At 38.4% G+C, this 13,084-nt stretch overlaps 2 protein-coding genes across 2 annotated transcripts in view; both read left to right on the forward strand.

Moving 5' to 3' along the window:
* The window catches only part of ncoa6 (nuclear receptor coactivator 6), a 30,686-nt gene extending 27,640 nt beyond the window's left edge, over positions 1-3,046 (forward strand). The window contains exon 22 of the mRNA XM_084070251.1: positions 2,665-3,046. Coding sequence (XP_083926377.1) covers positions 2,665-2,711 — 47 coding nt within the window. The 3' untranslated portion in view covers positions 2,712-3,046. The remainder of the gene's footprint in view (positions 1-2,664) is intronic.
* Positions 3,047-4,051: 1,005 nt separating this feature from the next.
* top1b (DNA topoisomerase Ib) overlaps positions 4,052-13,084 on the forward strand; it is a 44,577-nt gene continuing 35,544 nt past the window's right edge. The window contains exons 1-3 of the mRNA XM_084069465.1: positions 4,052-4,192; positions 4,544-4,568; positions 9,196-9,283. Coding sequence (XP_083925591.1) covers positions 4,160-4,192; positions 4,544-4,568; positions 9,196-9,283 — 146 coding nt within the window. The 5' untranslated portion in view covers positions 4,052-4,159. The remainder of the gene's footprint in view (positions 4,193-4,543; positions 4,569-9,195; positions 9,284-13,084) is intronic.

Genomic DNA, 13,084 nt, shown 5'->3' on the forward strand with positions numbered 1-13,084 from the left:
GCGCCGCCCTATGGCCAACATTTCTGTTGTGCTGCTCTGTCACTTAATGTAACAACAACCCATTGTATTGCATTCTAATGTGTACAATAAATACATTTTGATTTGATCAAAGTGTAATCTCTACAACAGAGCTGAACTCAAAACCACTTTTACCTGATAAGTCTGTGTTTCTTAAAGACCATTGTCAATCAGTGTTGTGGAGGTGCCGACCACGGTGAAAAGATCACATTTTAAAACTGTTCTGTGTAACCAATTAAACCATTACTTTATACTTTGGCTTTTAAAAAATGGCAGATATACAAGCTCATAGCGTGACACAGAGTCCCGGGCTATGAGCTTGTGGATGTGCTATTTTTGAAAATTTGTGCACAAGATTTTTTTTTTCTTTTCTTTTTTTTAAGCAAACATTTTTAACTCAAATCTTTACTTTGGGGGGGATTGGTGGCCAAATACATATTATTTTGGGGGTGCTTGACATGAAAAACTTTGAGAACCACTGATATAGTAACATCTTTTTCAGAAAACTGACATTTTGTAGAATCGGAACCTCAGGCCTTAACTCATTTAGTGCCTATGACGTCTGAGACGTCACGTTTTTCATAAGCCCAGAGTGACAATGACGTCTGAGACGTCATGAATAAAAAATAAATAAAAATTTCAATTTTTTTTTTTTTTCTTTTTTTAAATGTTCAGAACCCAAGATATCATGGTTTGAAGATTTGCTGCTCCATTCACTTCTTGTTTAACATCTTACTGAAAAAAGCTGTATCTCGCTTCCTAAGCACTTTTTTTTTACAATGTATTTTTGGCTCTGGCACAGGGGTGATATAGCCAGAAATATTTTTGGCACTGAATGAGTTAATGGGTTAACCCGTTAAGACCTGGAACGCGTCTGTGTCACTTAAAATTTCTTTGGCTGTTCAAAAATAGCGCTGAGTGTCACGCTATGAACTTGTAGATTTTTTTTTAGGATTTAGAAAACATTTTTAAGAATCGCCTCAGGTCTTAAAGGGTTAAAAGATTGAAGCAGACCTGCACTGGACGGTAGCATTGATGCAGTTTGAATGTATTCAAAGCCTTCAGGCTATGAAAGGGACATGCAAACTATACTGGTGTGTTGTTACAGGGGGAATGTCCTCAATCAGATCCCCACACATACACATCCATCTCAATGCGGCGTCTTCTAGATTTGGCTCATTTCGGTTTTCTTAAAGATTAGAGAAGGGGTCTTCAACCTTTTTCAGCCCAAAGACCCCTTAGCTGAGAGAGAGATGAAGCAGGGACCCCCACTACATATTGTATAAAATTGTGTTGCAGAGTAAACATTTTCATAGATTTCATAGATGGTTTCATAGACTTTTGTGACAGTAACTATCGTCAGTGTATGTTGGATTCATGTTAATGTGTATTTTCAGACATTTAACCACTTAAACCCTCAATACTTAGTAAACTTGACCTTTCACCCTGTACTTGGTCTGCTCTTTTCCCCTCTACACTAAACCTCTTTGCCAAAAATAGCCGATTTACAAGCTTGTAGATCTGCTATTTTTGACCAAAGTCCCCCCCCCCCCCAAATAGGGATGCTAGGGTTCAAGTGGTTAATGTTTTAAAAAGAAATCTCATCACAAAAAAATTGGTGCCCCCCCCCTGTAGTAACTCTAAGGACCCCCCAGGGGTCCCGTTGAAGACCCCTGCAGTCTGGGATATTTCATAGAAAGCTAAGGTTAAAGCTAAGGTTAAAGTCTGTGATTTCTTCACTTGGTTGGGCCGTAGGTAGAACAAGCAGGAACGATATTAGCAAAACATCATTATTTTACACATTGTGTTAATCGGAAACAGCGCTAGTTTGGGGTGAGAGTCCTGTCACACTTGTCTCACAATACAAAATTACAAACACATTTTTGAGTCGTGAGCTTTAATATTTGCTTTAATCCCATGCATACGTAGGAGGGGCGAGTAATTGCCCCAAACATCAATTAGACAAGATGGAGAAAAAAATATCTTTCCATCTAGTGACGTATTTCTGTAACCCATTAATACCGGGAAAGCATCCGTGTCATTTTTTTTATTTCTTTGTCTATTCAAAAATAGCAGATATACAAGCTAATAGCGTGGCACAGAGTGCTGCACTATCAACTTGTAGATCTGCTATTTTTGAAAAGTCGTGAAGATATCTTTTTTTAAAGCGAACATTTGTAACTCAAATCTTTGCTTCTGGGGGATTCTACAAATGTCTTCTAAACCCTAACAGTTTTTTGAAAAGACGTATGTTGCTATATATCAGTGGTTCTCAAACTTTTTCATGTCAACCCCCAAAATGATATGCATTTGGCCGTGGACCTCCATCTCAAAATATTTTGTTCCAGGGACCCCCAGAATAAAGATTTGAGTTAAAGATGTTCGCCTAAAAAGATATATATATTCAGATTTGCACAAATGTTCACGATTTTTCAAAAAATAGCATTTCTACTATTATATCTGCTATTTTTTAATAGCCAAAGAAATCTAAAGAAATGACAACGATGCTTTCCCGGTCGTAATGGGTTAGGGTTACATGGCCCCGGTCCCCTACCAATAAACAAAGGGTCAAAACAAGCCAGTTTTGTCACCATCAAAACGATCATGCAATTCACATTTTAACAGACAGCGTTTTCTCTTCACCAGAAACTGGAGCCAGTCCCACCCAGGCCAAACGAAGGAAGTCTAAATAGCCCTCACCACACCTCGTCGTGGCAACCTGTGAACTTGTACTGTAAATGTAATTTTTATTTTCTTTGTCAATCATTTGATATCGGTTCTCTTCTCTGGATTATATGACATTTCAATTGAGGAAGCAACCATTGTACAGATTAACTGTTGTTATAAAATAATTATCTTATTGTTTTTTGTCCCTGCTATCATGTGAGATTGTAGCTAGAATGTGTATGGAATTGTGTGAATGTTTCTTTTTTTTTTAATGCTGGATTAATCATGTGAAGACTGATAATAGAGCTTGTCATGATTGTATAATTATGTTGTTAAAACTGAATTAAATTTTCTACTGCTACTGCTTTGTCCTGTGAAATGGTTTTAAATTCATTCCTGACAGTGAAGATGTTGTTTAGTATTGTTGGTTCACTAAACCTTGCCAGGCGTGTTGGATTGCTACAAGATTATTGATTAAGTAATTAATAGATAAAGTGATTAGCCCTGGTTTTTTTTTGGTCAAGGGTCCAAAGCAACTGAGTCGGACATTGTCCACACTTTGCTTACTTAAATACAGATAAAATGACAGGCTAACTACTAGGATATTGATCTGACCCGACTCTAGCATAATTAAACAATTCAGTAATTTGCAAAACGAGTATGCTCATTTGTTTAGTAGTGCACTGGATCACCAGGGGTCCAAACGGACCCTTAAGGGTCTGTAAGTTGGAAAGATAGACCTGTTTGGGTCCAGTTGCACACTGAAATTAATACAGAGGTTTTTACGGTGTATATTGGGGTCCCAGAGATGGCAGTATTGATTAATTGATTTTATTTTGGTAAAATATATACAAGTAAAAATCTCAATATAACTTAAACCCAGAATAACACATTAAAGCGTAATGAAACACTTGGTTACAATGTGGTCCTGCAAATGGCATCAAATGACCACGGGTCCTTTTATAAGGTGTTCCACGGGATCCACAGCCAAAATGATGATGGTTAGGAAACAAGTCGACCCATATACTGTAGATCTGTAACTCTGAGAGTGCATAAATGGAACCAAATGGACCCTTATGGGTCCATTTGGTTCCATTTGTGCACTCTCAGAGTTCAGGAGGGTCCATGGCACATTGCATATCAAACTGGGGGGGCCTTGATATTCAAAAAGGTTGAGAGAGAATCACTGGTTTAGTGTGTTATAAAGGATCTATTTTATTTTGGGTCAGGGAGGGACCCATGCAGAGTCCTCTCTCTCTCTATCTCTCTCACATTGTTCAAAATTGATGTGAGCATGCGCAGTCGGTCAATATCGGGACTTAGCCGAATGCGCAACGAACGGACTCCATTCCAGAGTGTATCTCTCTCTATAGAAGGCTTCCCCCAGAACGAGCAGCCTTTGCTCTGCTGCCTAGTGGACACCCGTCTGTCTTTCTGGACACCGCTGGACACCTGGACACACAAACTTGGGACAATGAGTGGAGATCATGGCCATAAGGACCCTCAGGTAACCCTCTGTTAACTGTCACACTCGAATGCTTGCCGGGGGGGTGTCACAGACACAGGGTCAGCTGCGATCTGACAAATACTAGTGATATGGATGGGGTTGATAAAAAATGTGTAATAACGGCGTAATAACGCATCTCTAAATAAGTTTAAGCCACTTGATCATTTCTGTGTGAACTTGGGATATATGGGACGCAGTTATTGCATCGGCAGTTGATCATTTATATGGAACATGTTCCAGCTGATGTAGTGTAACCTGCTACTTGAAACTTGGATCATGAAATCACTAGTAATGCTTACCCGGCATTTAGAAAATGCAAATATTTAATGTCTTTGTTTTCCCCGTTTTCAGGTCAATTCCGGATCCAAAGCAAGCGGTACGTCCTCTCCGATCATCATCTGGTGTCATGTTATGTTCATAGCTTTGCACTCATGCAATGATCGTGACTACGATCGGGTCTGTCTGTGTGTGTGTGAGTGTGTGTGTGTGTGTGTGTGTGTGTGTGTGGCTGGCTGATAGTTTTTTAAAAGGAGCAGTGAGCAGAGAAATGGCGTCCCAGAGACTAAGTCCCTTCTCCTCCACTCTCTTGCGGCTATTGTTCAAAAAGAGGCCCTGGAAATGACACTTCCCCTCGTCCGTATTCCAAGCCGAAGGTACCCTCGTAAAGGGCTTGGCGTCGTCGTTTTTATGCACCCCTAAGATACGCGATCGGCCTGTGCATAGGGGTCTAATTTTGGAGCCGAAAGTGGCCGAATTGGGGCTGAGGACTTAGTCTCTGCGCCATTTTCTTTTTCCTCCAGTCTATCTGAGGCAGCCCAGGGTGCAGCCTGATCAGTGTGGGTAGAACTGTCTGCCTTGATATGGAGGAGAGAGGCAGGGCATGGGGATGCTTATCACTGATCCACAGCCCTGCACATATATATACCGTTAGAATATGACAAATATACCACAGTGGGTGGAAGACCTATACCCAGATCTTTTACTTGAGTAAAACAGCAGCAACACCACAATGAAATACTCTGTTGCAAGTACAAGGCCCTGTGTTCAAAATGTTAAAAGTGCAAAAGTATTGGCATCAAAATATACTTAAAGTACCAAAAGTAAAAGTGCTAAAAATGTTTGAAAATAGCATATCTACAAGCTCACAACAAGGAGATCTACAAGCTCACAACGCTAAATAGCCTAGGTATAAAATGGGGCTAAAGTGGTTAATGTTTGTTTTATAATGTAAAAATGTATACCTGCAAAGTAACCAGTAACTAAAGTTTTCAAATAATTGTAGTGGAGTAAAAGTACAATATTTGCTTCTGAGGTGTAGTGGAGTAGAAGCAAAAGTACTGAAAATTGGAAATACTTCAGTAAAGTAAAAAAATACCTCAAAATTGTACTTAAGTACAGCACTTGAGTAAATGTACTTAGTTACTTTACACCACTGGTTATAATATGACAAATACCATCTGCATATCTGCCACTTGGTTAGTAGTGGGTTGGGATTACTGGGGCATACTTTATTCCAAGTTGGAATAATTGAAAAGAAAGTTATGGCTGCATTATTAAAACCATATGGTTGTTCTGACACAATATTGCAGACATTCTTTAGACCTACATGAGGAGGATTGTTATGTTTACATATTATGACATAAGATACAACTATAATTATGGTTGATTTGACATGAATAATATTGTGGGAAATCTTTAGAGCTACATTATTGGAGGACTCCCCACAACCACATTAAAGGAGCAGTTCACCCAAAAAAATGACTTATTTTCTATCAATTATACACACCATGAAGCATTGAATTTGTGGAGATGCATGGTGTAATTGATAGAAAATAAGTCATTTTTTGGGTGAACAACTCCTTTAAAGTTTAGAGCACCTTTTCTTGATGAATTAACCAACTTGAACCCCAGCATCATCCTTATTGTGGGGAAGGCTTTCACAGAAAATAGCAGATCTGCAAGCTCACAATGCGCTGCGACACATTGTGAGCTTTTAGATCTGCTATTTTCAGAGAAAGCCTTCCCCACAATAACATTCAACGGAAAAGACACTAGTGTAGAGCCCTGAGGGACACTGGTCAACCATACGGGGTTTCGAGTGGTTAATGGCTTGTGGTGAAAATAAAAAGGCATCCCAATAGTTTTGCACATGATGAATGGATGTGTGTTATTCAGTGGTGGAAAGTAACTAAGTACATTTACTCAAGTACTGTACTTGAGTACCTTTGAGGTATTTTTACTTTACTGAAGTATTTACAATTTTCAGTACTTTTACTTCTACTCCACTACATCTCAGAATGTCAGCAAATATTGTACTTTTACTCCACTACAATTATTTGAAAACTTTCTAGATTTGAATTATTATTACTACATTAACCACTTCAGCCCTATTTAAACTTTGGCTATTTGAAAATAGCAGATCTACAAGCTCGCAACGCGTTCCGATGCGACACGCTGTGAGCTTGTAGATCTGCTATTTTCAAATACATTTACCTTGTGAAACAGAACATTCTGCATAATTAGTACTTTTACTTTTGGCACTTAAGTATATTTTGATGCCAATACTTATATACTTCCACTCAAGTACATTTTGATTACCAGACTTTTACTTGTAGCAGTGTTTCTACATTGCAGCATTGATACTTTTACTTACTTTACCTAAGTAAAGGAATGTAGTACTTTTTTCCACTGATGATAAATGGATGTGTGTTATTGTGTCCCTTGACGATTGGCTCTATGCACAGCAGCCATATTGGAAAGAAATTGGGCCTCTTCTTACTTCCTTAACAGGTGTTACCAATGATACTAATTAAGGCTCTGTTCCATTCTGGTCTCAAAGTGTGGTCCAGGGAACCTCATGGTTGCTTGAGGGGGTTCCAAATGGCTCCTTACGGGTGTGTAACTCTGAGAGTGTACGGGTCCATTTGGTTCCATTTGTACACTCTCAGAGTTATGGGAGTCCTTGAAATTAAAAAGTTTGAGAACCACTGTGCTACACTAAATGGAACAGAGCCTCATTAGTATCATTGGTAACACCTGTGAAGGCCCAATTTCCTGCTGTGCATATAGCCTATAGCATTATATCCTGTCCTATCCTGTTATTGACCTGTCATGACAGTGAGACGCCACGAGGTGACGATCAGATGTCAGCTGCTGTCTCTCTGTCCTGACAGGCTGGCAGCAGCATAGGAATGACCCTTCAGAGTGGACTTTTGATTTGGTTACAATTTGAATCGGGCAATAGTAGGAGCTTAACATGCTGCCTTTTATAGTTGACAGATTCGTCCATTTGTTTTCATTTAAAGAAATTGGGTCACTAAATTCTATATGATAAAAATGGCACCCAAAAGGGTAACAGGAAGATACGTACACTAAGGAAGAGTGGGCACCTCGATGTAAAATTGGCTATTTAGTCCAAAATGTTGAAAAATATAATATTTTGAAAATGGTCTTAAGTAATGTAAAGTATACACGATTAGAACATGATTGAACATTTCGCAATTAAGGTCTAATACTTCTATAATTGCTACGAATTGCAACACAACCTGTATATCTCCAATCATTTTGGGCATAAACGTACTCATAAGTTGAAGGGTAAATTGAAGTCTGATGTATACTTTACTTAAGACGTACTAAGAATATAATTTTTTACATTTTGGACAAAATAGTAAATCGAGGTGCCACTCCTCCTTTGTGCCCACTCTTCTTGTATCACCTGAAAGTCTTCCTGTACATGGCCAATGCAAATCTGCTGGGCAGACTAGGTTACTAGATTACTAGTAGACAGACCTATGTCTTACCTGATCATGATCATAATAATAGAGATGCCTCCTCTATTTCTAGATTGCAAGACAGGCTTTATCCCAAATCTTCTGTGTTATCTTATCAAACTACAAGCCGAGTTTTCTTTTCCAAGTAAAAGGAAAGGAGCCTACAGTAGTTACTGTATCCTCCTGGCTGGAGAGGACACCTTGCATTGAATACAATGGATTTCTGTTGTGATGCAATGATACTGTGTGTGTGTGTGTGTGTGTGTGTGTGTGTGTGTGTGTGTGTGTGTGTGTGTGTGTGTGTGTGTGTGTGTGTGTGTGTGTGTGTGTGTGTGCGTGTGCGTGTGCGTGCGCGTGCATGCGTGTGAGTGCATCTGCCTGGCTGTCTGTGTGTCTGAATCCCAGTTGTAAGGAATGTTTTTCCTTCTCTTTTAAATCATAGATTGTTGCTGTCAGGTGGAAAACTTTAATATTATTTAAAAAACATTTTAAATTAGTGAAAAGTATTTTCACTACTTTTGTGCAACACTTGGTGAAGTAGATAATTCATTTATGAAAATAAATAAAAAGTTCCAGAATGGAGATATGATGTTTCTGCCAACGATATGCACATCATATTGCACCTCAATTAAATAACTGTAAGGAACAGCCATACTGTATCTATATATTTATTAGGGATATCTGCCACATATCGGTATCTGCATCTTTTTAGATTTCTTTTTTTTTTGCTGGTTAAAGTTACAGGAGTTTTTATTCTATGGTGTTTGTGATATGAAATGTAAGCTTACCATAATCACAGTACAACATTATTATTCAAGGGCTTTTTTTTAACTAACTAGTCACTTTCAGTTCAGCACAGCTGAGGTGTGTGTCACTGTCCAGCTGACACTCGTTGACACTCGTTAATGTTACTTGCATCAAGGCAATTATGTTGTGTTTCTGCAGATTCTGAACAGTTATTTCTTATAATAAAGATGTATTTGTTTCCCCGGGGAAATAACACCAAAAAACAAATAAACAAATATCGGTATCAGTATCGGCTAAATTGTTATCTTAAACATCGGTATCGGCCAAGAATTCCCATATCGTTGCATCCCTAATATTTATCATTATATAACAACCAACCGGATCTAACAGAAGATGAGTGCTCAGATTACACCTTCACTGATCCAAGTCTGTGTTGTTGTGGGAGGATGCTGAGCAGTGTGCTGTTTCATTTGTTTGTGTCTCTAGACTCTCACAAGCATAAAGACAAGGAACACCGGCACAAAGACCACAAGAAAGACAAAGAGAGAGAGAAATCCAAGCACAGCAGCAACAGGTACAATGGCATGATGATGGCACTCCCCTCCATGGCTTTGTTGTTGTTATTGTTGTTTGGTGGATATTTTAGCTGTCTTTGAAGCCGCCAAGATCCACGCCATTTGATTGGTCAGGGTTGAGGATTATTAAGAATTATACATGATATACTACATTGTTTTTATGGTCGTTTATATCTAACCTTTATATTTTACCATCACTTATAGTACTTATATAATACATTAGGATATGACATGATATTTGGTAGCCTGTAGGAGCCTAGATGTCTTTGCTAGGCCTGATAGCTGATTGTTTTTTGTCACAGCCTGTCTGTTATGGTTCAGCTTGTCCTTGTAGCAGCTACAGTATAACTATGATCTGAGTCCTGTGCTCGTCGGCAGAACTACCGTACCACAGATCTGTGTCAGTATATATCATGTACATTAAAGCATATCCTAATCCATCACCACCTAGAATATTGTCTCGACTCCGATTGCCCCATCAATTACCGCTTGATCCAGAATTCAACGACAGGGGCAATCACGTAGCTAACCACTTACACCCTATGTACTTTGTTGATCGGGTTCCCCCAGGGGTCTCTTCCTTTTTTCCTATTACAGCAAATCTTTTTAGCTGTAAATAGCTGATCTACAAGCTCACAGTCACAAACATGCAGGTTCATGTAATTAAAGCTCAGAGCTGGTTCAGGTTAGACATCGTTATGGTGAAGTTAATCTCTCAAGACAGATTCTGCTGTTAGCAGAATCTTGTCAGCACCACTGCCGTAAACATGTAGTGTTGTTGTTAGTAGGAACAAACACAGAACGTTTTTGTCCCCTTTTTTCATTTTTACAGAATGGGTTCCCAGATTGTGGTTAAGTTGATTGATTGATTAATTTAACTAATTTATTGATCCTTAAAATAGAAGTGGCCCCTCCAGCCAGAGACGCCCCACATACAGAAATCATTAAAAGGATAAAAAAAAAACACACACACAATAAAGCCCAAAGGCCTATTTCCATTGCAGTGCTTTAGAGTTTATGCATGGTGGTCTTGGTGTGGATGAATACATTTTAGTTCAGGTTAGTCACTGTTAAAATAGTTAGGTTTATGTATGGGTTTGGTGAGTAAGGAACTGGGGAGGGTATTAATTTAGAGCTGAGGGTCTGACTCTGCAACCCTTTTTCACGAATTTCTTTTGACGCAAATATTGTACTTTTACTCCACTACAATTATTTGAAAACTTTAGTTAGTAGTTACTTTGCATGTATACATTTTTATATTATAAAACAATAATTTACCACTTTAGCCCTATTTAATACCTAGGCTATTTGAAAATAGCAGATCTACAAGCTCACAACGCGTCGCATCGCGACGCGTTGTGGGCTTGTAGATCTGCTATTTTCAAACATTTTAGTACTTTTATTTTTGGTACTTTAAGTATATTTTGATACTTTTATACTTTTACTCAAGTAACATTTTGAACACAGGACTTTTGCCATGTTTTTACATTTATTTATGACACCTCATCAAACAAAAATTTCCAACTCATTTAGATTTTCCATACATACATAACAACCTTATTTTTTCCCCCTTCTTTTGAAACATTTTCTTTCACATCAGGTCATTGTAATGATCGTCCCCAGTCAGAGTTCAGAGATTGAATGAATGTAGAATTGTGCACAGGATGTGATTTGCATACAGATGTGAGGGGACTTGACCCATTGAATCCGGGAATACAAATGTCTTCTAAATCCTAACAGTTTTCTGAAAACCGTATGTTGCTATAATAATAGTGGTTCTCAAACGTATTCATGTCAAGGACCCCCAAAATGATATGTATTTGCTCACGGACCTCCATCTCAAAATATTTAGTTCCAGGGACCCCAGAAGCAAAGATTTGAGTTACAAAATGCCTTTTTTTTGTTGCAAAATATGTTTATTGCTTTTCTAAACATACATAATACAAACATATAAACAAACAAGAAATAATAAAACAAAAATACAGCTCAGACACAACATTCCTAAAGTAAATTGAAAAGTGTATGAAGATAAAAAGATAAGCAAGAACATGATCAAAGGGCACATCTACCGCCTCCCGGCCATCGATAGCCTCCCAACAAGGAAAGGAAAGACACCGTTTACAATAATTCAAGATGTGTGAAAACACCAGTTACCAGTGGCACAAGGACACTAGCCAGGACAAAATGCTGCCCTACAAGAAGGCTACAAATGTTCCCTTTAAAAATATATATATTCAAAGATTTGCAAAAAAATTGTCAGAAATGTTCAAAAAATAACAGATCTACAAGTTCAGAGCTCGGCACTCGGTGCAGTGCTATGAGCTTGTATATCTGCTATTTTTGAATAGCCAAAGAAATCTAAAATGACACATATGCGTCCCCGGTCTTAATGGCTTAATAGGCTATATGCACAGCAGCCATATTGGAAGGAAATTGGGCCTTCACAGGTGTTACCAATGACACTCATGAAGGCTCTGTTCCATTTAGTGTAGCACAGTGGTTCTCAAACTTGTACACTCTCAGAGTTACACACCCGTAAGGGGCCATTTGGAACCCCCTCAAGCAACCATGAGGGTCCCTGGACCACACTTTGAGACCAGAATGGAACAGAGCCTTAATTAGTACCATTGGTAACACCTGTTAAGGAAGTAAGAAGAGGCCCAATTTCTTTCCAATATGGCTGCTGTGCATAGAGCCAATTGAATTGACTACTGTACATTTATTATACATCCTAATATGAAAAATCCTCTCTCTCATACTTACAGTATGCCAGCGTGCCAGTGATTACCCTCCCCTGTGCCAATGTTGGCACCCGTGCCTACGGTTGCCAAACCCTGATTTAGAGTGTCTGACCACTTAATAGCGTTTCTTTTAACAATGTTTTCTGACAGCTTAATAATATTCATGGCCTTGTAGATCAAACACCACATTTCTCAGCGGTGGAAAAAGTACTCACATTTCTTACTTTTAAGTAAAAGTATCAATACTGCAATGGTGAAATACTCTGTTAAGTATTGGTATCAAATGTACTCAAAGTACCAAAGTAAAAGTACAAGTTTTCAAATGTATACAAAATCTTTTGAAAATAGCCGATCTACAAGCTCACAATGTGCATTGTGAGCTTGTAGATCGGCTATTTCCAAATGGCCGAGATGTATAGGGATCAAAATCTACAAAGTAACTAGTCACTTTTCAAAATAATAATAAAGTTTTCAAATAATTGTAGTGGAGTAAAAGTACAGTATTTGCCTCTGAGATGTAGTGGAGTAGAAGTAAACAGGAAATACTCAAGTAAAGTAAAAATGCCTCAAAATTGTACTTAAGTACAGTTCTTAGTTACATGTACTTGTACTTAGTTACTTTCCACCACTGCATATTTCTGTAGCGCTACATACAGCCCACCTCAGGGACAGAAATAAATGACTCAAATCAATCACTGTTCATCTCTGTTGTCTGAACTGAGATTAATGATCAGCACTTTGAAGTATTCCCATTGATTTATATGGTTTGTTGTTCAAACTTCCTGCCGTAAGGCTAACAATCCTCCACAGTGTCATTAGCGCTGCTGTGTGTACCATGTTTGGTTGAAATTAATCAGTTTTATGACGCTCATTATCTCTGTTGTACCACTTCAACCTTTATTGTTATTAGTGTTGTATTATTGTTATTGTGTGTTGCTCACTGATGTGTTACAGTGCTGTGTAAAGGAATTCTCCCTTAGGGGACCTGTATAGTCTAAAGTTTTATTGGTCAATATATATCGTTGCTGTCGGGCAGAAACCTCTTATCTCCATATTCTA

Source organism: Gymnoscopelus microlampas (genome assembly GCF_963454915.1).
Source record: "Gymnoscopelus microlampas genome assembly, chromosome: 10".
NCBI lineage: Eukaryota > Metazoa > Chordata > Actinopteri > Myctophiformes > Myctophidae > Gymnoscopelus > Gymnoscopelus microlampas.